Below are 23,361 nucleotides of genomic sequence, written 5' to 3'. Positions count from 1 at the left end.
TCTATGGTGCAGCTTCTTATATCGAAAATCAGATTTGCTAGGGCAAATACTTCTCCCGTTCTTGACAAACATCTTATATGATGGAGACTAATAACTCCATCCAACCCAAGAAGCAGTATATTGTCTAGACTAGAATCTGCATAATTCTATCCACAAGTTGAGTTTATCACCTCTAACGGTCTGAGAATATACGTGATATGCTTTTACGACACGCATTGTGCCGAAAGAGCCATGTGGGAAAAATGTAAGAATATTCATCTATCGAAGGGGACTATCTCCAAAAAAGTCACCGGTACCAGGTCCAGAAAAGCTCCCATTACTCGGGGTCAAGGCAATCGATCTTCGGAAAGCCTGGCGAGGGGTGGTAGGGACGCTGGGGGATCCAGCGATGGGAGCGGCCGATGTTGGGGGGACTGGCACCACGGATCGTGTGTCCGGGGTGCTAGGAGTGTTGCGACCGCTGTCATTCTGCATGGTGACAGCGGTGCCAGGTCGGGAGAGAACGGTCATGGTGCCTCCGTTTTTAGGAGGTGGACGGAATCCTAGCTTCGAGCCTTCGCGGAAGATCTCTTCAAGCATTTGTGAGACAATGCCTGCATCCTCGTATTCCTGGAACTTTTTCCAGAGGCGTAAAGCCATGCGAGCATCCTCGATTGAATCGTGACCTTGTGCCGTGTCGGGCGCGGGTTCCTCTTGGATATGCTCCTTGAACACAGCCCAAGCCAGGTACCTGAGACTGAGACGCCGGTTCTTTCCGGGGTGGAAGAAGAGGTACTGTGTATCCACAGTTTGTGCCTTGGGTACTTGGATGTTGATTTTGCGGAAATCAGAGGCTAGACCGTGACCAACAAATACACAGCCGAGGTTTAGAAGCAGCCAGAGCTTCTTGTAGGCAACCTTGAGTGGAACAAGATTGTGTTCACTGGTTCGCGGATCCAGGTCACCGGGCTTGATGCCGGAAAACTGAGTCACATAGTCCACAATTGGCTCACGGATGGTGATATAGTCATCTATAAATGGAACTCCTTCTTGAACACCCACACCGCGCAAGACGGAAACACGGGCCAGCCCGCTCTTGTTGGGGCGTACCATTTCCTGTGATCCGTCTGCCTTGACGTCAATCTCGGCTTTTTCTAGATCGACAAACTCGGTATCCAATGCGACAGGTGTCCCGGGCTGTGGCATTTCCTCCTCGGTGAGAGTCTGACATGACTCAACCTGACGGCCGCCACTACAAGATGACGACAGTTAGTATTTCTATCCAAAAATCAATCTTAATCATGTTCACAAACTTACTTCAAAGACCACTCGCGGAATAGCAGGGTTTTATCGAGGACGTTCTTCCAAGAGTCATCGACCACATGACGTGGATCTCTCACTTGGTAAGCTAGCACGCAAGGTTGCTTCCAAGGCTGTGTAAACCGGAGTGCTTCATCTCTGTCGACCTCAGTGACCAAGAAGTCATTGAACAGGTGCCATTTGCCTTGTTCTTCGGACCCAGAGCCTGAAATGGAGACATTGACGAAAGACACTAAATGGGGCTTTTGATGTTCTGGTATGTCAATCTCCGCAACCAAGCCAACCAGATCATATACCGCAAGTCCGGGTGTTTGATTTTGGATTCGGAGGCGAAGATCATCCCCCTCAAAGCACATTACCTGTCCATTAGCATCAACCAGAACTCCAACGGCGTCGGGCAGCCACCCTGGGATTGCCCAAAGCCGACGGCAGAGAGGGTTTGTCAGGGCAGCATTAAGGACGAGAATCAAAGGCATGCGATGAATGGTCTTGCGAATAGTCACTTGCTGGTAGCGACGACAATAATTGCACCATCCTCGGTTTTGTGTCTCTCGCTCGATACTTGCGCGTAAAATATTGGAGAAACGGAATAGCGGATTGCGTCGCGCGTGTTTGATGTCGATGTTGGGGTAAATCAGTTCATTGGCGAGTGAATTTCCAGGGCGCACAATTTCGTTCTGGCAGAACATGCACCGGATCGACTCAGACGCAATGGTGGCTAAGCGCTGATCGAGCTCTTCAGAACCAGGTTGAATCATGCGGAAGTCTTGAGCTATTTGAGTGAGGAAGAAACGGTTGACTGCTTGGATCGCAGTTGAGAGAGATTTGTTGGTAAGATTCTCTTCCAAAAGACCTAGATTTGAGGCTTCTCGGAAGCTGCTGAATGTCTTGAGAAGGTTGGTGGCCTGACAATTTTGCCCGCTTGCCTTTTCAAGCATGTCGAACAAATAGCCCAGTTCACACAAAAGACAGTGTTCAAAAATGCATGATCCGGCTGCATGATTCAGGGCGAGATTTCGGAAAAGTGGGATGAATTTCAAAAGTTGAAGAAGGGAATTGGTAAAAGAGTTGGATATGTGAGTCTCAAGCCCAGAGAATGAGGTCTTGTTGTAGAATCTATACAGAATGTGAGCGAAGAGCAGCAAATAAATTGGAAGTGAAGACGTACCTGAAATCAAAGTCATCGACACCGAATCGGCTGTATTTGATCTCTACGTTGCTGTATTTAAGTAATGGGTCGTCATCGCTTTCTCCGTTGATCTTCGCCCCTGCCAATGCCTCTGCGGCATCCCCAACCAAACCGTCTGACTTGCTGTAGTCTCGAGCCTTTTCACTTAGGAACTTCGGTGCAATGAGAGCCGGCTCTGCCGTAGTCAGTGCCCGGGTGTTTTCTATTTGGTATCGACGAGTCTTTCTCGGGTTTGGAGTATGGTGTCCCATCTCTGCGGGGCGTAAATATGGCAACATGGACTGATCCAACGGAGCCGGCGGACTGCCAACTTCAAAAAGCAAATGGCTTGGCCATGCAGAAAAGAGACGTTCGTGGTAATAAGGCATCCCAACCATGTTCAATGGAGATTCGGAAGACCAATCTACCTGAGGAGGCCGCGCAGAAACATCGGCGAATTCTGTCTCTTTGCTCAATTCATTAAAATGAATCTTAGTAGGTGAGCCCCATAGGTGAATAGAGCATTCGGCATCGTTGATGGCCAATGCTTCTCCAGATGGCGACAGGTCGATACCGAGCACAAGAGACACATTGGCTTGTCTCAAGTTGACCGAATTTGGATTCATGAGATCGATCACTTGGAGTTGACCTGTTTGTGAAGCCACGAAGCTGGTAGTGTGAAGTTTGGGATGCATGCGTACGTACGCTGCTCCAGCATGGAATGGAATCGGAGGTAACGGTGTCAGGGTTTTCAAGTCATAAACATTGGCTAGAGGGTCCGCGATTGGGGATCCGAGGTGGCGGACTGAGAAGCCACAGGTAACCAGCAGGTCATTTCGCGCATCCATGTCATTAACACCTGTTCCGTGGGCTTTCCATGACTTGACAACACTGAAGTCCGAAAGACTGAGGGCATTGACGGATCCAGTATCTGTTGCAGCACAGAGATATCGACTCTTTTTCATCATTGTGTACCCATGCTCGGTGGGCAGCTTCTCGACGACTGTGCCCTTATCAATATCTACCGTGAACATCACGCGCTGAGAACCTGCGACAAGGATCCGATTGGTCTGGGCGGTGAAGCTCATGCAGCGGAGGTCAACCATTTCATCGTGAGTAAGGTGCCACTGTGTCAAGCCTCGTCGGGTAATCATGTGCACACTCCTTGATGATAGCGAAATCACACCTCTTTCGTGGAAGATTATTTGCCGTACCGAACCCTCAGATAATGGATGGGCTCGAACAGAGGTGTACCGTTGCAGCTCCGGCCCATAAAAGGAAGAGACCCTGCCCTGGCGAATCGAACATACTCGTCAGCGTCCCGCCTCGGAAATCGTTCAGCCAGTATCAGCACTCACGTATTCATTGCCTGTCCATAAAAGCTCCATCATATCGTCAAATGCCGTCGCCGTTGCCACAGTTGGCATAGCATGCGGACTCGGCGGCGGCATTGGGATACGTGACAGCTCATCCCAGTCGGCCTCCATGCTTGCGGTAGCCTCTGGAGTTCAACTCCAATACCGTGATTATGTTATGCGTCCTCTCTTTTTCTCGATATGCCGGCCTGATGGGGCCTGGTGTAAACTGTTGTCTTCATCCACGTGGGAATACAGCGAGTGTGGGCATCGTTCGGCGCGAGGGACGCGATTGCGGGGAAGCTATCAGAGGGTTTGGTGGTAAGATTTTCGGCACAGTGAGAGGTTTGAAGTCGACAAGGCACCAAACAGACAGTCGAAGCTCGGCTCAAAATGCCTGAGGCGACGAAATGAGAAACGGTCGGACTCCAACTGCTGTGCATGTTGCCGACGAGGAATAGGAACGGTGAGATGTTGGTACCATCACGTGATTCAAAACACGCCTGGAACTTTAGAGTGAAGATCACCTCGAGTAATGGTTTCTATGTGGGTATTTTTTTTCTCTTTTCAACAGAAGCATAGGAACTTGGGCCTCATCAGAGGAGAAAGATGGCTATTTCTATAGAGGTGCAAATATATGGCGACGACTGACTTCAGGTCCTTAAAGGAGAATCAGATTCAAACATTGTGTAGTAATATACGGACGACTATAGGGATCACTGTCACATAACCCTCCAACGTTTCTTTATCGTTAAAACGGGATTTCGCAAAGGGCAACAAATCGGATTAGTTATAAAAGTGGGCGTGGCTTTTGAATCTGATCTATAACGGCTATAATAGTGGCCATGGGTAGTTAAAAGCGTGTTGTAGTAAACAAGCGAAATATTCAAGCCCGATAAAATTATCCTCATGGAGGTTTTAGATTGTGATAGGAGATGGCTGCATGTGCTTTAATGTGTACGATGTTATTATGTTAGCTCCTATGGACCATTAAATACTTTCTCGATCTCCAACCAATCGATGTAGTCAACCCCGGTCAGGGGCAATGTCGGATTGTGGAAACTGGAATAAATTCCTTCCGCTTCCCCAGAAAGATCTAGATTCCAATCTCCCTGCATATCAAACACTGCGTCTGGGACATCCATATTAGACCATGGATCAAGTAATCTGATCTCATCTTGATGATCACTCCGACTACTTGAAGCTACAGTCATATATGGTGGGGGATCTGAAGGAGCCAACAACGCATCTTGTCTTGAACCTGGACTTGCTGCATATGTCTGGGTCTTGTCTCGGGAGGCTGCATCGCTGTGTGAGGCATTTGCATTGAAAACGTGGTCCGGCCAAACGTGCGAATAAGATTGTGCAATATCTTGCAGTCGTCGCTCGGCAGCCAGATTGCCGGACTGTGATAGAAACTGGAGCACTTTGGATGCTTGATCAAGCGCTAACGGTGGTTGGGTTTGTGATTTGTCTAAGAAGCCTACCATGACCAGAACAAATGCAGCGGAGAATGCAGCATCCAGGTCAAAAAATCCATACCGGGCTTAGAGTAATGTGTTAGCTCTCAAACGTATGGAACCTAACCTAACTAATGTGGAGGGGGACAAGGGTCCGTTGGCTAGAGCTCTGGAAAAACTCACGGATAGTTTGCTGGCGACGAAGTGATTCAAGTATTGCGAGACTTCTGGTGGCTGCTTCATCGCATGTATCACAGAGCCGCAGCAGCATACTAGGTGCTGGATCAGGTGATTGTGGCTGTTGTTGGCTCTGAACCCGAAACCGAGCTCTTTGAAGTAATATTGGCCGTGTGCATAGGATGATAGCCTGGTAAACAAAAATCAGGAACAAAAGCCAATAACTTATTCTGTTTGGGACAATCTCACCTGGAAAAGCATTAGGTACAATGATGCACCTGTGCGAGTTACCGATTGTAAAGGTCGATTAAAGTCCAGCGTCAAAGATTTAGGGAATGATCGGCCCGTATCATGCAGCTCCTGGAGAATTTGCTGGATCTTTCGGACTAATTCCAGCTGGGTTATTGACTTATTACCATATAGAGCTGTTAGAGGTCAATTAGCACAGAGTTAGAGCTCAATGGGGTATACGTAGGTAGCTCACTTGACATTATATCATCAGTGACACGCGCGATACGAACATTAATTGCAAGAGCAATTGGTGACTGGAACCCCATTGCATTCCGCGGTAGTTCAGTGCGTAACTGCCGTTCATCGGCCCCTGCAGCCAGTCCAAGACCTGATGAGAGACGCCTGAAAGTGTAAGCTAGGCCCCAAGCTCCTAAGGTTACCAAAATGGCATACCTGTCAAGCATGTATACTGTCCACCATAGTCTTAATCTGTGGGCACTCTGGGACGGGAGACAGCGTTGGTCGGCTTCCCGTAGGTTGCACCCAAGAGCGATGGCAAGTCGTAGTGCGAGTCCAATCTACCACATGTTAATGGTACTGTAAAAGAACATTGTGGACCTTGCATAACGTACATAGAGATATGCATCATGTTTACGGTCACACCACTGTAGGTATGTGGTAATCAGTGTCAGTATCTCGACAGCGACAACACCTTCCCCGCCCATATGATGCAACGGAGGAAGACGCTTCAAGGCTTCAGCGAACAAGTCCGCCCCAGGTGTCCGTGATGTTGGATGTTTTACATCCATTAGCTTTGCCATGGCCATGACTAAAAGATATTCTGTAAACCAAGGAGAGTTTATCTGTTGTTGCCTTGTCTCCGGGCTTTGAAATAGCAACATAAGATCGTCTGAGAAAGATCGTGGGTCAAAGAAATGCTGGCTCACGCCAAGATAAAAAAGGAATTGATCAAGCAAGTGCTGTGATTCCTCCAAAGACGGGAAAGATACTCCGGCGACATTGTCAACGAGCTCTTTGACCGACGTCCACTGAGGTAATCGATCAGCACGATATTGAAAATTCGAAGTTGATCCATGAAAACTGCGGTCAATGGAATGCGACTTGTCAAGAAGCGATCTGACTTGTGACTCGAATGCAGGGCCGGATGTCAGGTCCGTTGCTTCACATAGAGTCAGTTATATTCGCAAGCAGACTAGGAAGACAGAAGCGATGTCTAGTTACCTGGACTTATAGCAGGGTCGTTGTCGGGATATAATAGCTCATCTTGGCTCTGATTTGGGGGCTCTCGATTCCCGGGGGTTAAAGAGCTTCGTTGCGCAGATTGATGGCCTGGAGTCTCATCTGGTGCTACTGGAGAAGGTAACGAAGAGGCTGGACCCCCTACAGGCTGGGAGCCGAGCTGCTCTTCATAGGTTCGGACCTTTTCCAAGAGATGTTTCACTTGGCTGGTTGATAGTCAGCAAAACTGCCCAGGACCTACAATATACATGAACATACGCTTCAGAAAACCGTCTGCGACCGGAATGACCAAAAGTGCATTCCCAATTGTGTTTGACGCAAGCACGACAAGGCTTATCACCGGAACATTTTACTTTGCGTCTTCGACATGTTTCGCATCTGTCTAGCTGTTATCATACATGACTCACCACAGCCGGAGAAGCAGACGACGCATTGCAAACTTACGCGTTGGTAGATCGTGGATTGGAGCCTACCATGATTGTAAAATCACCGCATATAGCTGATATTGATATCGATTTGATAGTCACGTTTCAGTCACATAAGTGACGACGTCCCGAGGTCGAACTTTATGGATCGGCTGTTCATCCGAGGCTGCGGGGATATCGGTCTGGACATCCGAGGGCCCCGCAATCAAAGAAAAAATCAAACACTTTCCAACGTTGGATAATGCAATCAATGCAATCAACACGAGGATGGATTGATATCTGCGCTCGAAGTTCAGTCTTCCCCCGCGAAAAACAAAAGGACTGCCTCCGCCGCGACCTTGGAGTCGTCGTCATCATCTTTACCAGGCACCACAGAACGCCTGATGTTTTCTAGATACGAGGCATGCAAATCTGCAGGCCAGTTAAATTCGTTGGCAAATTTATGACAGAGCTCAGCAGCTGCAAACGCATCGAATTCAAAATGACCTTGTAATGTAAGAACGTGGCCGGGTTTGTAAAGGCCCTGAATTGGACATTTGAGGCTGCTTCCGATATTGAGCCACGGTTCAGGCAACATCGTTCCCTTTCCCCGGGAAACTAGTGTGGCTTCTGGTGAAGACATAACGGCATCGCCGTGGATGACCTGAATATGGAACGGCTGTTCTGGAGTGAACCGAGCTAGAGGTGGGAAGTTGGAGGCAAAAGCCGGGTTCAAGATGATAGGGTGTATGCCAATTTCGTGACCATCAGATGAAGCTTCGACGGATATCTCAAATGACGATTCTTGGGACGTGTAGCTTTTGTCACTTGCGAGGAGGGCTTGGCCTATAAGTTGATGCCCAAAGCAAGATCCGAAGATTTTGACCATAGGATAGTCGGCGTATACCCTCGCAATAAAAGATTGCAAGGCCGGAATCCAGTGTAATTCGTCATATACTGCTGCTGCGGCTCCAGTGACCAGAATTGCGTCGACAGGACCTGGGAAGCCAGGGGGTTTATTTTCTGTTGGTGACCAAGGGCTGACTCGTAAAGACTCGAGATGTGGGAATGACCCGCCCACAACGTCGAATGCAGTGATATGGACACTTAAAGGCCTTCTGCGCTTGTGGTATTCGCTTGCATTGATGCGATTTGCGGCGGCAGTGAGAAGAACGTTGAATTGTGAGCTGTACAATCCTCTTTTGGCGTAGACAGGGTAGCAAGGAATGTCGGTGTCAAGGACAGCAATATTCATAGGACGGACAGACATTTTGATTAGATAAAGTAGTGGAAAATAAAGAAGAGGCGAAAGAATGTACAGGTTGAGCAAACGAACAACTTTCCGTTTGTCATGTCGTCGGACGAGATCCGAAATACTCGGGACCAATGGCCGATAGATCCATCGAATAGCATATTAATATCTTGGCCAAAGCTCTTTATAATAGCAGCAAGTCCTGAAAGGTTGATTGGAATTGGCACGCATTTAGATCTGGTACTATTTTATTAACGATGATGGTAGTTTGTTTCAATTGAGCCACTTGAGCTTAGAGTACGATGAACAACTAAAGACTGCGAAGAAGCAAGTCTCACATACCTCAAGTTTAGATCCTAAATATGAGTCCGCCAAATTTTTTTGAAGTTGACCTATGAAATAATGGCTTGCAAATGGACGATGTTGGCCCACAAGCTAAGCTTCATTGGCACCAACGGTGACCAACCTCAAACCCCATGCCCAGCCGTGGGTACAACATGGATCAATGATTAAACACTGGCTTGTCCAACCACGCACTGATCTTGGCTAAAGCAGAAACATCATGCTCCTTTTTCGATGTATTGTGGTCCTTGATTTCTCCGTCTATCCACCCTCGAGTCCCTCGAACATACTTCAAATATGTTCCAATAGGCTGACATCCGCCAAAGTCAATCAAAACAGGCATGCCCTCTCTGCTCACCAGAATGTTGTGGGGAGTGAGGTCGTTATGGGCTAATCCATGTGTATGAAGATGGCGGAGAGAGGAATCGAGGGCAGCAAGGAAAGGTCGTTTCTCAATTGACCCGATTTGATTCTTGACATAGGTATATAGATCGTGTGGATATCTGTCGATGACAAGTCCAATAAAGTACCCACGGAGAACCTGACAACCATAATAGCGGATTATGTTCGGGTGCGGGTGCTGGGAAAGCGACTCTAATACTTTAGCCTCTGCTAGCAAGGAATCCGACAGTTGGGACAATGCATTGTGTTCTTTCATGACTTTGTACATTTCTGGATTTGGTCGCTTGATGTAAAGATTCTCGCTAAGTGCTGCTGGGGCTTGCATCAACTCAATCCCGGGAGTCGGCCACCGTGTGAATATCTCTTCATCGGGAACACTCTTGAGGGTGTTTGTGACCTGGACGAAGGTAATCTCGGCTTTGGGACTTTCGAGCATGCCGTAATAGAAGCTTTGGTTGCTGTCGAACAACGCGAAGGATGTTTGGCGTATTTCCCCTGTTTCATCATTGCATTGCTCCCATACTTTAGTAAGATCATTCCAGCTAGTTATTTCTGGTGCCATAATAATAATAAGCAAGTATATTTGTAACGAGAGTTGGTTGGAATGGTTGATATGGATAACTGAAAAGGAGCTGGGGAGAAGTGAGACATCAAAGAAGATGAAAGAGGCGGAAAGGATGAGGCCTGAGGCCACCAATACAGAATCCCTGCATCTCTACTCCGTACAAACGCTTTTAACAAACCAAAGAACCTGACCTTATGGGAGGGGAAGGTGAGAGACCATTTTAATTTCTATTGTAGTCTGTTCTCGTGTTTTGGCTAGATTAAGTAGGCACCCTTTATATGAATTCCATTTGTGGTATACCTCAGTTACCACGGATGATGCGCATCGCTCTCATCCACCAAGTAAGATTGATTTACCGTGTTGTGCTAGTAGTTTTCCTCAGGTAGTGAATCCTTGGTTAGAATGGCAGCCTTGTCGCTCGTAGAGTCGTCATATCTGGGACCAGTCCGTCCATGCGAGACTTGAGTCTTTGTAACATAGCTATGGTGCATGTCGTACGAAGAATCCAAAGGGTCCTTGCCAAGAAGTCTTTTGTACAATGGACGCAGGATAGGAGCCGATGCAGCAATATTGAGGAGGACGGCATCAGTCCTGAGATGTTAGCGGTATAATGAGTAATCGGGGTTGCCTGCAAAGTACAACAATATATTTTAGTGAGAAAGCTAGCCCGGGGTGATGCTCCTTCATTTAAAAAGATTCCATGACCCATAAAATTCCAGCCAATAGTCAAGAGTATTCGATACCTTTGATACGAAGTAAGCATTCGTAAGCATGCGTTAAGAATTGTACTAACTGCTTTTTGATGGTCATGGTGATCTGCTTGTGATCTGCTAGGTTTAATGACACTCCTATCTCGTTCACCCCCCGACGCATATATATCCTACCCTCTATACCTTCTCTTTTAGGAAACACCACAGCTGCCAAAAATGGCTCGTTTGCTCTCCTTGGCCTTGACCGCAGTCTCCCTGCTATCTACTACATTTGCCCTTCCCTCCGTTGGTGTTAATGTTCTTTACAACTTCGGCGATGGCACCTGGGCTGAGAACCTCGCGGTGCGCGCCAATGGCCACATTCTTGTCTCACGGCTAGATACCCCTGAAGTTCTCCAGCTAGATCCAACAGGCGCCACTGAGCCTATTGTAGTTGCCTCCTGGAACTCAACGACCTACAAGGGTTGCCTCGGCATATCCGAGACGAGTCGCGATATGTTCTACGTGGTAACCTCTGGCTTCATCGACGATAATTTTGTACTCACTTCGGGAGTCAACAGCATCTGGGAAATCGACATGAGAGGCTTCACCGTCTCTAAGAAGACAGGCGAGGTCACATCCAAGGCAATTGTCTCCAAGCTAGTCGATATTCCCACTTCGGACTATCTGAACGGCGCTACCACCCTATCTGAAACCTTGATTCTTGTTGCCGATGTTTACAATGGTTGGGTTTATCGTGTTGACACACGAACTGGAGCTTACAATATCGCTATCAACGATGACAAGATGAAGTTTGATACTGTCCCAGTTCCAGTCACCAATCTTGGAGTCAATGGCATCAAGATCAAAGATGGATATCTTTACTGGACTAATACTGCTGCCGGCACTTTGAGCCGTATTCGCATCACGAACGAAGGTGTCGCAATTGGTAAATCTGAAGTTGTCGTCAGCAATGTGCCCAAGGCCGATGATTTCATATTTAAGAAGAATGGAGTGGCCTTCGTCGCTCAGAACCAGATGGACGAACTCAGCATCTTCTACCCCGAGTCGTCCGCTGCTCAGGTTGTCGCCGGTAGCAACACATCGACCATTCTGGCGGGTGTGACGGCTGGTGCTTTTGGTCGGCTGCAACATGACAAGGATGTTCTTTACTTGACCACAAGCGGAGGTTAGTTTCCCTCCACTTTTCCTTTTCATTTCGTACGATTTCAACTGACAATTTGGTAGCTGAGGCCTTGCCTATCAATGGCTCAGTGACAGTCCCTGCGACTCTTTCTTGGATTGATACTACAAAGCTTTGATATCCCCGGTGTAATAGCGTGTAGTTAACGTAGCACATACTGTGGAATGTTGTTCATGTTCATACTTGTGTGAGAATAGAAAAGAAGCAAAGCAAAGCATCAACAGTTTGTGGATGTAACTTTCAGACCGTCAGGTCTCATGCTAATTTTTATCCCGCTTCGATTCCCTCTGTCATGCAGTAGGTAGTCTCCCTGGATAACTTGGATGAGAGATCTCTAGGGCTTTCTCCGAGCACGAATTGGTCAACAAACTAAATAAAGGCTATACTTATAAAGATGTGGTATATACTAGACTCGGAATACACGTAGACGATGCTACTTTCTTCGATATCTGTTTATTTCAGATGAGTTTGTCGTTAGTGTTTGAACTCGGGCAAACGTAACCTATATATAACTTTCCTCTTCTGTCATTCCTTGTTCTTTTTCACTCCACAACCTTTCCCAGAGCCACAAAGAAGAACCACACCCCCTACAACCAGTTCATCTACACACAAAAAGCCATCTTTAAACCCTCAGCCATGACTCCGAAGAATACACCTCAGCCCAAGAAGGCCCCTACAAAGCGGAGACGGGAAACGGCAAGCTTTGATAAGAACCACGAGTTCCTACTGCACTGCCTTACTCTGTCAGATGCTCGAGTCAGTCATATTTCATCCCCATTTCTAAGCTCTAGCATTTACTCATTATGTTACAGATCAACTATGCTGCCGTTGCCGAATGTGAGGGAATCACGGTGCAACAGGCACGCTGGCGCTTTTGGTCGCTCAAGACAAATATAAGCAGCCAGGGAAATGCTACTTCTGGTGCAGACTCTCAAACTAAGAAGAAGGGTCGGGCAAAGAAGGATAAGCAGGAGGGAAACGATACTAAGGAGAATAATTAATTTCTGTCTCGCACTTCTTCGTGTTGTCTCCCCTTTCCTTCACTATTTATTATTCGTTTTCACCAACCTGCTTTGTCTAAAATCCAGAATCGGCTGTCAATGAGGGACCCTGTCATTAACTCGGCATTCGGTCTTCAAATGTCTCCCATTAAGTCTTCATCTTTCAATTCCCTCAAGGCCTCAAGATCCACCCATAAGCTACCAAGTCTCTCCTCAACACTCGGCCTCAGAAACGGACCCCTGTGACCAGGCGGAAAGTAATCCGTGCCGACGTGAACCACATATGGCTCATTGACAAGACCAGATTCCTGTAGCCGCTCTTGATCCCAGAAGACATACCCTTGGTTCCGCAAATCGAACATGGCAGGAGTATCGGGCTTGACACATTCGGCGAAGCTGGTACCCCATTTCCAGCCTAGGTTGCAACCGCCGACTTCATCACGGGGGATGGAGACCAGTTTACCTCGAAGGACGATGTCTTTCTGTTTCTCGTCGCACGAGTCAATATCTAGTCCACCCTGAAAAAAGAAGTCTATGACAGTGTTCTTGCGCGACTCGATGTATGAGTTGAGCATAGCGTGTTTGAGGGCTTGGGATTCCATGCGACTCAGGCGTAAAACGTATGGTAACCCACAGGATACAAGGAATTTCACATGATCCGAGTGGTGGAGGTCTCGGTATGACTTCGTGAAGAAGGAAAGGTCGTCAAGGTCTTGATTTTTCGTTGATACTGCATTTCCCGAAGCTTTTTTCTCGACGTCGGCGTCGACAGAATCAGTGAGGGAACAAGAAGCCATGAAATCATCCTCGACTCTTTCGCAGAGCGATCTAATGAATTGGGCGAGGAATTGTCGTACGCTGATAATCTCTTCGAATTCATAGAGAGTGAATTGCGAGATGAAGCTCAACACAATCTGAGAGAAATTCAGGGCCACACTTTTGTCGGTAAGGAGATGTAAAACACGCTGGAATTTCGCATAGGTTTCGGATCGGTAGAACGCCCGTTGAAGACGGGCATGTTCGGTAGATGACAGAGTCACTCTTGAGTGGACGGTTGCCGTTTGGAACTGTGTTGGTTTTTCATTGTGTGAGATCAAGTTGCCCAGTGACCAGTGGCAATAGATATCGATCAAGCGTTCAATATTGATATGGAGGTAAAACAACGTATTGAGGTTCGCATTATCCACGCTGAACTGGTCGGTATTTCGACGCCTGCGAGTGCGGTCGGTGGCAAAAAGTGAGAAACATTCAGCCTTGACTTTGACAATGCTTTCACCGGACTTGATAAGTTTGGAGATATTCTGTGCGTCTACCGCGGTATGAACGTCCGCTCCACATGCGGGGTGGATGGCCTGGCGGAGAGTATGTCCGAGAAGATGTTGTTTGTAGGCGATGAAGGTGCGGTATAAGATTGGCGAGGCCCTGGTGGCAGAGAAAATGTCAAGCGGGGACAGACATTCAAGGATGGTCAACAGAATTTCTGTAGACAGAGAATCTATCATGGTGGCATGAAGACGATGATTATCCATCCTCCTTTTCGTTCTGGCTGATTGGTCCACTTTTTATATGTTTCTCATTGGTTTGTCATTGTCCAAATTAGGAAATTTAGGGTCCCAGGAATGACATTGCTGAAGCATTACTCGTATAGCACTAACATACAGAAATATAGAGATCAATGGCCCATATGTATTAACATACCATTGGCAACATATTTAAACCGCTGGCTAGCTACATGACAGAGAAAAACATCTAGCAAAGGAGGGGTAACGAAACGAAGGACACTGCTTGGAATATCACACTACAAACCCAACATTAATCACAGTCAAGGTATTTATTCCTATTAACTGGATGAGGGTCGTCGTGACTAACTATCAATTACCGATAAAAGGAAGCTGGATTCGAGCCAGCTCCACCCTGTGGGGGCTGGTACGCCTGGTACTCTCCCGTGCTTGCTGCGGGAGGTGCCGGGGTGTATGGAGTATACTGTTGCTGCTGCGCTGCCCCGGGTACCGGTGGAGGCTGATGCGATGGAGGAGGCTGATGGGCACCGGAAGGAGCACCGGGAGAGTTGGGATACGGGGGTTGTTGCTGTTGTTGTTGTTGCTGGAACTGGTGCGGGATTTGGGGTACAGTGGAGGCAGGCGGCATTTGGGATGCCTCATCAGCGGGGTAGACCGAGGGAGAGTAGTCTTGCTGCTGCTGCTGGAATTGTTGATGGCCAGCAGACGGGGCTTGAGCAGTTGGAGGGTACGGTAGGCGCTGGGCAGCAGCAGGGTGATCGACAGGTGAATCATAGACAGAGGTCCCCAATTCTTGGGGATTGTCGTATGTGGATTGCGGGCGGTGGCTAACAGGTTGGTAAGGGTCGGCATGAGGGGGCTGCTGCGGTGTGCTGGCCTGAGCCTGGTTGCGAGGATCAGGGGAGTGAGAAGCCGGGCGATACGGCATAGTCTGCTCGCTAGGGGGGTATGGTGCGTATGCATTTGCCTGGGTTGGCGTGGTGTCTGGGCAAGTCAAGTTAGAACTGGAATGCAGTAGGTAATTTCTAAAGTCTACTAACCTTGAGGGCGGGGAGTGAAATATCGAGGATCTGCCTGAGGAGCAGAGGGGTATCCAGCAGGTGCAGCACCAGGATAACCATACTGTGGCTGGGCAGGTCGTCCATATTGAGGCTGTGCCGGGTGGGCTAGCGATGCCTCAAGGAGGGACTCATAGTCACGACGAGCTTTGATGAACTTTTCATTGAGCTGGGTGAATTCATCTAGACATGTGTAAGCAAGACATCCATGGGTGGGAAGACGAACAACTCGCTAGTTACCTTTCTTTTGCGAATATTTCCCAATCAATTCGATGAGTTTTGGACGAATCGCAAGCGTAGCTTGATAGAGTGTAGTAATCTCTTCGTTTTCTTGGACATTGAGGTCTGTATTGCGGGTGCTCAGTAGAGTCAGGAGTTTCTCGACACTCTTGATCTGGCCAAAGACGTCCGCCTCCATTTGAGCCTCTCGCTGTAGCTCGCCAACTGTGGGGTCTGGGAGTTTCTCCACATAATTGAGAGGGAAAATTCCAGTTTGGCCTCTCAGGGAGCCCTTCCACCAATCCTTGTAAACAGACTCGAGGACTGCAATGGTATCGCCTTTGCGGAATTGCAGCTCTCCTGGCTCAGACGGTTGGAAGTCGAACAACGCTCTCACACGCGACACGGTAGCCACCGATGTACCCGAGAGAGCAGGTTGACTCTCGGCAGGTTCCCCTTGGTTTGTGGGAACCGACGCGGACGCAACAGCAGCAGCAGACGAAGGCTCAACTCGAGGTGCTGCCGCAGCAGCAGCAGCCGGGGTTGCTTTATCCTTAATCGAGAGGGCTAGGGCCATCTGCAACTCCTCTTCCTCCATCTGACGATCAACATCGGTGATCTCACGCTTTCCGGGTTTCGAGGGTGGCTGCAAATTCGGGTCTATAATATAATCAGCCAAGCACGATATTCAAGACAAAGAACAGATACTTACTTGTGGATTTTAATTTCATGTATGCCTGTTCCATGATACCAAAATCCGGGTTGGATGCAAACATCTGAGTCCATTCTTCCATGCGCTCCAGGATCTTGGACTTGACTTGTTGATGCGTATTCTGGACAAATCCATGATTAACATTTTCCATTTGAGGAAAGTCGAAGGTTTTGAGATGTGCTTACACGATCGTTCGCCAAGCGTAGTAGGGCATCAGTAAAACTTCTTGAAGCTAGCTCGCGATGGATCTTCAGCCCGCAGTTTTGCGACAATGAATTTCCAAGCTAGAAATCAGTCAGTTATAGCCATACGCCAAGGAATTGTTGTGCTTCCAGGAGCACAGTATCCAGTCACGAACCTCCAATGTATAGAGCTGAACGTTGGCATTTCGGTGGGCCAGTCTTTTGATCATCGCAGCCACAGCCTCCTTCGCACTATATCACAGCAAAAATCAGCAACGGGTCCTTAGGTAAACTTAGACGAGGATGAAAATCAAAACTTAGCCACGTACCCTGTTTCCTCCGAGCCAACTTTGTCACAGACATCCTAAATCATAAAAGCCGAATCAGTCATGTCCCAAAGCCGTGCTGGTTCCAACAATTCAATGTAGTAGTTTCAGGCACAACGCACCAGAATAAATTCCCAGTTCTCGGAGGTCAAATTCTCATCCGTCGCCTTGGCTATACAAAAATAAATATCGTCAGTAAACACATCGCACAAGCAGATTCAATGCGCTCCCGAAGCTTCCCTCCAAGCTGGCCAACTCCAGGAGTACACGGTGTATCTAGCGGAGCGGGGACTGGTGTATCTTACCGACGGCGTCGTCGAAGTGGTTCTGTTGTGCGCGAAACATCACGAATATATGTCCTCTGACCGTCGCAGGTAATCGCCGGGTGGTATGTGGATTATTGAAGTTGGGCAGCACTGCTCAGCTTCTGACAGGCGGCTTGCCTTCTTTTCACGTGGTGAGAGTCCGGCAACAGATTCCAATTAGAATTCGTGTCCAAGACAGCGCTCTCTTTCAAAAAGGTTGTGTAGCTCGTAGCGATGGGTCCTCCAGCACGGAATGCGGGGAGTCGACGACAGCAAAGGATGCGGCTAATCTGCGGGCTGATGCAGGCGGTGTGAATATCACAGAGATTAGACCTTGCCAAGGAATGGTATAGCAAGCGACTGGTATTGCAGCGCTGGGTATCTGTTAATCAGGTCCTTGGGGATGATCAGAGACAGTGTTGGGGGTGTACCTATTGTGTACGGGCGGAACTCGTCACCTGAGTCAGCATATGACGATGGTGTCGCCCCGTATTCGTATGTTGGTCCCTACAACATAAGAGTGCTAAGTTATTATTAGCTTGAATAATCCCAAGTGGAACAGATTTTTCCTATATATCATGTCTGCCTGAGCATTGGGATTCTAACTTTACTTTTCTTTCCTTTCTCCTTTTTTTTCTAATCTTCTTTCTTCACGCTAGTTAGGACTTCGCCCTACGGAGTACTCTGTAGGCTGCTCCGTTTCTTCTTCCCACATTTACTTATCAGGCTGGGGCTGAACATATCTCCACTACTTTAGGCACACATACTCCCTAAACATAGAATTAAATTGTGGATTTCGAATCTCATTAGGAACCTCATTAGCTGCTTGTATTCATGATAAGCTAACGACAATAGAATTGGCAAATAGAACTACAAGAAATTACATAGACACCAAGATCAATACAGAGACAGTGAGCGGCAAAACAGATACTATCACAGGCAACGTGCTCATGGAATGGAGCCATTTTCATCGACAATCGATGTGAAGAAGCGAAGAAAGAAGTAGAATGGGTACATAAATGGATTCCAAAAACGTACTGTAGTGCACGTCGGGATCTAGAAGAAACATCGGAAGTGACGGGGTATCTGAGCAAGACGTCAAGAGATATCAAGTACGACGAAATAAAACCGAAACATAGGAAAAGAAAAGTGGTCATTCATCAGCATCCTCTTCAAGCACCTCCTTTTTGGGCTTTTTCTTGGGCGCGGCTGAGACGAGCAGCCTTGACCAAGGGGGCGAGATGCGATAGTGGTGCGCAGAGAGACATGAATGGGTGCTAAAGGGCAAGATGTTAGTTATCGCAGCCAAAGCGATGGGAGATAGGAACGAGTAAGTACCTTCAGTAGGTCATGCGCCGACGCCCGCTTCTCCGGGTCAACCTTCAGGGCAAAGTGAAGGAATTCGCGGAAGACTGGGGACAGATTGTGCTCATCTTTGATGGTGGGTGTTCCGTTCGTGGCTATCAGATAGAGTGCTCGCAGCGGGGACTCTGTCAGGTACGGTGGCTCGCCCTCGATCATCTCGATAGCCATGATGCCTAAACTCCAGATGTCGACCTTGCGGCCATACTCTTTGCGAGTAACAACCTCGGGAGCCATCCAGTACGGGGTACCAACCATTGTGTTCCGCTTGTTCTGCGAGTCATTGATTTGAGCACAGAAACCGAAATCAGCTAGAGATTGTTAGGATGATTTCGACACCAGACGGGGCGAAACTTACTCAGCTTGATGTTACCATCCATTGCCAGCAGGATGTTGTCGGATTTGATATCTCGATGAATGACACCCTTGGAATGCAAATGCTGGAGACCGCCCAGAGTCTAGTCGAAGTGGTTAGCGTTTCATGGTTTTGTCTTGACACGGGACTAATCATTCTGTACTCACCTCTCGGCAAACAGCTGCGATCTGTCCCTCGCTCATAATGTTGAAGGTAACCACGTCTGTCAGACTGCCACCTTCCATGTATTCCATCACAACCCAAAGATCCAGCCCATGTAGGAAGCTCTCTAAGAAGTTCACGATGTTCTTGTGCTTGCTATCTTTCATGACCAAGATCTCGTTGATAATCAAGTCCTTCTTGGGTTGCAGATCTAGATTCATCTGCTTGATGGCAACACAGTTGTTGTGAGGATGCTCATATGCTGTGTACACACCACCCGAGGCACCTTGGCCGATTTTGTTGAAGTTGTAATAGATCTGCGTGGGGTCACCAGGGTGGCATATTGACATCAAACGCTCCCGAATATCCATGGCGCTGCTCTGGCGCTGCTGACGCTGTCTAGGTCTAGCAGCGGGTGGAGCGCGCGTGGTAGGTGACACTCCAGACGAAAGATCTGGTGCCGGAGCATTGGTTGATGTAGAAATGGCCGGAGGCTGCTGTGCTTGCTGGCGTTGGGTGCGATTCCGTTCCAAAGTCTGCTGGGCCGCGGCCATGACCTGCTCCTGTTGCCGCTGGTATTGTGTTGGGGATGCGATGACATTGGGAATGTTGGGGACGCTGGGCGCAGGGGTGCCATTTCGGGAACTGGAGCGACTGCGGTGGGGTGATGATGGCAATGGCTCGGATTCTGGGATAGTCGGCGTGCCAAATGTCGGAGCATAACTCTCCTGAGGAGCTCGCTGTGGGACTCCGTACGAATTCGAGACCGGGGGTTGAGGAGGAGGGCGGGAGGGGGTCATCCCGGTGGGCGGTTTGGGAGGAGCACGATGGGGCACCATACCACCCAGTGGAGGAGACATGACCGGCGGAGGGGCTGCCGGAGGGCCCCGAGGAATTGGCGGGGGCGCTCGTGGATTCTCGAAGCTGCTTTCGTGATTTTGCGGGAATCGTGGACTTCCCGGTGGCGATGTTTGTTCTCTTGGGCTAGTAGCTTGCGCAGCTTGAGCAGCTTGCGCATTGTCGAACTTGTGCCAGACTTCATCATCGCTGTCGCCACGGGTGTTCTTTTCGTAGAATCGCATGATATCCATCATAGTCTGTGGGTGTTCCTCCTGTTCCTTCTTCGAGATACCGTTCTCCTGTAGTAGTCGCTGCCATTCTTTGGGAAGACCGGTGAATTGGCCGGTCTGATTATCGTAGCCGACGTGAGTGACATGAACCGGGTTCTCGGGGGCTGAAATTTTCATATTGCGACCGGGGGTTCCAAGCACGCTGTCCACGAATCTGGAGAAGCTCGCCTTTTTGCTCTGTCTCGTTCGGGGAGCGGCCGGAGGATTACCATCGCCGGAATATCGGTTGGCGGCGTTTGGAGGCCTTTCGGTCTCGCGATGAGCAAAGGAATCCATTCGTTGCGTTAGAGTGGTGAAGCTAGCTGACTGGCGGAGTGAGTGGCGTCCGCGAGTATCGGGGCTGGTGTGATGAGAGCGGAGTCCGGGCTTTTGCTGGGAGTGAGGATCAGTCTCGGCGCTATTCTCATCCAATGCACTAAGCATGCCCCGCGTTTCGTAAGGGCCGTTCAATTCATCCGAGCTCTGCTCGTTGTAGGAAAAAACGATTGGAACTGCGGGTGCGAGATCGGGAGGTCAAATTGGAGAAGAAGCCACTTGATTCGTCGTTGGAAGGCGATGGACCGCCACTGTTCTGATCCAGAGATGACGAGGAAGAGCCTGGGAATTGGGCGTTGGATCGTGATCGATTATGCTCGCGACTGCTGCTAGGAGAGGAACGTGGATAGACGGGGGCGGAGGGAGTGCGTTTCAACGATGTGGCGCTCTGATGACTCCGAAGAATGCGCGAACTGAAGCTAGGGGCTTCCTTGCTAAGTTTGCTAGATGTTCGACGAAATTTCAATGGGAAATTGTCTTGATTCATGGTGGGCAGATTTCTGTCTCTACACGAGACAGATTGAAATTGGGCCGAGGAGGGGTCAGATGCAGGAGTTTTTTTTTTTGGTCTTTTTTTTGGACCAACCAAGTTCACGACCTGAGGGGGAATTATAACCGCGGAGAATAACCGGGTCCCCGAAGGTTCTTGAAGATGGAATGGAAGATTGGAAGGAAATATGGAGAAGAGAGGAGGTTGATGGTTTAGCACGTGGAGTCTTTGGGAAAAGGAGTCGGGTGGCTGGGGCGGCTTGACAGGTTTATGGGGAGGCTTGATCTTGTACGGAGAGTACGGAGTATATATCAACACAACTTCAAATATTTGTTACTATAGTATTACTATAGTACAATTAGAATCGAGTCAGAGATACTCTATACTCATCATTTTAGTCCAGATGGTATATCCTAAGAATAGAACTAGTCTCAGACTTCTACCCCATTTAATATTGTCTCTTTATCACAGTTAACGGCTTCCATACGAGAGATCCACTATCTTTAAAATACTCACTAAATACTAATTGCTACTTCATACATCTTTTCTTAATTCAAGGACATTCTTCTTATTACTATCGAGTAGATCGAATTAAAGCAAACAGGGAATTATTTGGACACTCTGTTCAGGCCCCCTTCTGCCCCTGGCAGGTAGCCGGACACGTCCCAAAAAGGTTAAACCGCACAGGGTTGGACGGGGAGTCAAGTGTGACGGAAACAAGCCAAACATCACTCGGCACATTGAAATTCTTGGTTGGGCAGCTGTTAATTTAGACCCTTGAGCCCTAGCAAAAGCACCGTTCGCACAGATCCTTTCTGAATTATGGCCATTGTAACCGATTTGCTGGGCCGCGGGCTTCGGGGCATTTTTCTTCCATATGCGCCACCGTTGGTCGCCTTCAATATCTCGCCGTTTGCTATTTCAAATCTCTCGCAAACACACAAAATCGATAAGAGTCTGTCTGTTTACACTGGGTCGACTTGGGTCGGTATATAGCACCTCGTCGGTATGGCTTTGGCGTTTGCACCCCATAGTTATTGGGAGTACACAGTGAGACGGGATGAGACGGTCCGGGCTCATGAGGGTGTTTTTCGACTGGTCAACTTCTATTCAAAGATTGAGCATTATCTGAACCTCATCTTCATCTCACCATCCTCGGTCCAGTCAAGCGAGGTCTAGGACTTGGCCTGAAACTGAACTGTGTAAATAGTGTTGACAAATGATTGATCCCATGACTTCCATGGAGCTTTCTGCAAATTCACATCTCACTTTACTAGGTTAGCCTCGATATCTATCCTCCTTGGCGGTACAATCCGAGATCCACAGTATGTATTTGAGAAAAAAAAATTAAGGGGAAAGGGGCAAATCGGCAGAAAGTCGGAAGTTGTTATTGCCTGGATTATCAGGCAGCCGTAAGACGAGACATGATATAACTAAGCGATCTCAACATCCATGGATTCAACTCCAAGACCACAGAAATGAGCCAGTTTTTCACATTTATTGTCCAAAGACACAACGTTGGAGAATCTCACCGCATGATGCTTAGATCTCACCAGATCTGGCTGGTCCAATTTAACATCGTAGAGTTTGGAAACAAAGTGGATTTATCTTGAATATGCTTGGATATAGTCCCAGAATAACAAGGCCTATCCTTAACCCAGTTTTAGCGTCCGTCAACCGCAACCATAGATTCCCTTGCTACTCGATACCTTCTACAGCCATCACTCCAATTCTCTCTATGACATTGCCGTTTATGACGACCGGTGGCGCATGGATTCGCCCCAACCCAAAGCTACCTAGTCAGGTTTACCGCTCTTGATCCTGCTACCAATGATGTGCGTGTTATTGCTGGTGGCTTTGGTCTGCCTAATGCAATTAATCCTCGCTTGATCAGAAGATGGTGTACGGGCGTCTATAGGGATCACCGTCACATAACTCTCTCATTGGCTAGTGCCTTATAGCCTATTTTATCACTGCCTTCTTGAAGTAAGGTCTCTTTATTTCTCAAGGTTTATACCTATATACTTCACAGGTCACGCCAGGTCTTAAATTCCCGTGTTGTTAAAGGAAAGACCTCTGACTAGACGGCTTTAGGTCTATCCTTAGGTTTCCTTCTAAATTTCAATATTAGGCAAGCTATATGTAAGCATATACTGACATCGTACTAGATCTTCTTTTTGGATGTTCTTGTTAGGGTCTTTCTAGTTGTCTCTTTATATATCTTTTCTAAGGCATTATAAGGCATCATCTAGGTTCAATATTACTACTATATAACCAATTCCGATGTTAGTTTTTGTAAGGCAATATAAACCAATGAGAGAGTTAATCCAATATCCGTATAAGTAAATCAAGAAAGAAACACTGTCGTAGTAGTCGACTGGATTGACAAGGACTGTCCTCGCATGTGACTTGAAAA

At 48.0% G+C, this 23,361-nt stretch overlaps 11 protein-coding genes across 11 annotated transcripts; 3 read left to right on the top strand and 8 right to left on the bottom strand.

Moving 5' to 3' along the window:
* Positions 1 to 258: 258 nt before the first annotated feature.
* pan2n2 (poly(A)-specific ribonuclease) lies at positions 259 to 3,954 on the bottom strand (the record flags this gene model as incomplete). Its single annotated transcript, XM_057216377.1, has 4 exons — positions 259 to 1,231; positions 1,297 to 2,415; positions 2,468 to 3,759; positions 3,826 to 3,954. The coding sequence occupies 4 exons, from the start codon at positions 3,952 to 3,954 to the stop codon at positions 259 to 261; spliced, it is 3,513 nt and encodes a 1,170-aa protein (XP_057078260.1).
* An 848-nt stretch (positions 3,955 to 4,802) lies between these two features.
* Positions 4,803 to 7,426, bottom strand: N7516_003656 (uncharacterized protein; the record flags this gene model as incomplete). Its single annotated transcript, XM_057216376.1, has 9 exons — positions 4,803 to 5,368; positions 5,466 to 5,649; positions 5,709 to 5,884; positions 5,944 to 6,092; positions 6,144 to 6,268; positions 6,323 to 6,870; positions 6,933 to 7,156; positions 7,209 to 7,328; positions 7,395 to 7,426. The coding sequence occupies 9 exons, from the start codon at positions 7,424 to 7,426 to the stop codon at positions 4,803 to 4,805; spliced, it is 2,124 nt and encodes a 707-aa protein (XP_057078259.1).
* Positions 7,427 to 7,667: 241 nt separating this feature from the next.
* On the bottom strand, positions 7,668 to 8,624 carry N7516_003655 (type 1 glutamine amidotransferase; the record flags this gene model as incomplete). The annotated part of the gene is made up of 1 exon (XM_057216375.1): positions 7,668 to 8,624. The coding sequence occupies one exon, from the start codon at positions 8,622 to 8,624 to the stop codon at positions 7,668 to 7,670; it is 957 nt and encodes a 318-aa protein (XP_057078258.1).
* A 484-nt stretch (positions 8,625 to 9,108) lies between these two features.
* Positions 9,109 to 9,912, bottom strand: N7516_003654 (uncharacterized protein; the record flags this gene model as incomplete). Its single annotated transcript, XM_057216374.1, has 1 exon — positions 9,109 to 9,912. One exon carries the CDS (start codon positions 9,910 to 9,912, stop codon positions 9,109 to 9,111), a length of 804 nt encoding a protein of 267 aa, XP_057078257.1.
* A 368-nt stretch (positions 9,913 to 10,280) lies between these two features.
* Positions 10,281 to 10,725, bottom strand: N7516_003653 (uncharacterized protein; the record flags this gene model as incomplete). The annotated part of the gene is made up of 2 exons (XM_057216373.1): positions 10,281 to 10,506; positions 10,709 to 10,725. 2 exons carry the CDS (start codon positions 10,723 to 10,725, stop codon positions 10,281 to 10,283), a joined length of 243 nt encoding a protein of 80 aa, XP_057078256.1.
* A 116-nt stretch (positions 10,726 to 10,841) lies between these two features.
* On the top strand, positions 10,842 to 11,926 carry N7516_003652 (uncharacterized protein; the record flags this gene model as incomplete). Its single annotated transcript, XM_057216372.1, has 2 exons — positions 10,842 to 11,793; positions 11,853 to 11,926. 2 exons carry the CDS (start codon positions 10,842 to 10,844, stop codon positions 11,924 to 11,926), a joined length of 1,026 nt encoding a protein of 341 aa, XP_057078255.1.
* Positions 11,927 to 12,444: 518 nt separating this feature from the next.
* Positions 12,445 to 12,809, top strand: N7516_003651 (uncharacterized protein; the record flags this gene model as incomplete). Its single annotated transcript, XM_057216371.1, has 2 exons — positions 12,445 to 12,564; positions 12,621 to 12,809. The coding sequence occupies 2 exons, from the start codon at positions 12,445 to 12,447 to the stop codon at positions 12,807 to 12,809; spliced, it is 309 nt and encodes a 102-aa protein (XP_057078254.1).
* Positions 12,810 to 12,943: 134 nt separating this feature from the next.
* On the bottom strand, positions 12,944 to 14,311 carry N7516_003650 (uncharacterized protein; the record flags this gene model as incomplete). Its single annotated transcript, XM_057216370.1, has 1 exon — positions 12,944 to 14,311. The coding sequence occupies one exon, from the start codon at positions 14,309 to 14,311 to the stop codon at positions 12,944 to 12,946; it is 1,368 nt and encodes a 455-aa protein (XP_057078253.1).
* A 373-nt stretch (positions 14,312 to 14,684) lies between these two features.
* Positions 14,685 to 17,171, bottom strand: N7516_003649 (ESCRT-0 subunit protein HSE1; the record flags this gene model as incomplete). The annotated part of the gene is made up of 9 exons (XM_057216369.1): positions 14,685 to 15,313; positions 15,370 to 15,570; positions 15,628 to 16,266; positions 16,319 to 16,439; positions 16,504 to 16,602; positions 16,677 to 16,752; positions 16,830 to 16,864; positions 16,949 to 16,998; positions 17,132 to 17,171. The coding sequence occupies 9 exons, from the start codon at positions 17,169 to 17,171 to the stop codon at positions 14,685 to 14,687; spliced, it is 1,890 nt and encodes a 629-aa protein (XP_057078252.1).
* A 1,132-nt stretch (positions 17,172 to 18,303) lies between these two features.
* pakA (mitogen-activated protein kinase kinase kinase kinase STE20) lies at positions 18,304 to 20,942 on the bottom strand (the record flags this gene model as incomplete). Its single annotated transcript, XM_057216368.1, has 5 exons — positions 18,304 to 18,408; positions 18,470 to 18,804; positions 18,852 to 18,951; positions 19,016 to 20,631; positions 20,702 to 20,942. 5 exons carry the CDS (start codon positions 20,940 to 20,942, stop codon positions 18,304 to 18,306), a joined length of 2,397 nt encoding a protein of 798 aa, XP_057078251.1.
* Positions 20,943 to 21,767: 825 nt separating this feature from the next.
* Positions 21,768 to 22,124, top strand: N7516_003647 (uncharacterized protein; the record flags this gene model as incomplete). Its single annotated transcript, XM_057216367.1, has 2 exons — positions 21,768 to 21,933; positions 21,997 to 22,124. The coding sequence occupies 2 exons, from the start codon at positions 21,768 to 21,770 to the stop codon at positions 22,122 to 22,124; spliced, it is 294 nt and encodes a 97-aa protein (XP_057078250.1).
* Positions 22,125 to 23,361: the final 1,237 nt, after the last annotated feature.

This window comes from Penicillium verrucosum (genome assembly GCF_028828655.1).
Source record: "Penicillium verrucosum strain IBT 35672 chromosome Unknown utg000001l_segment0_segment0, whole genome shotgun sequence".
NCBI lineage: Eukaryota > Fungi > Ascomycota > Eurotiomycetes > Eurotiales > Aspergillaceae > Penicillium > Penicillium verrucosum.
This window is presented reverse-complemented; position numbering and strand designations above follow the sequence as displayed.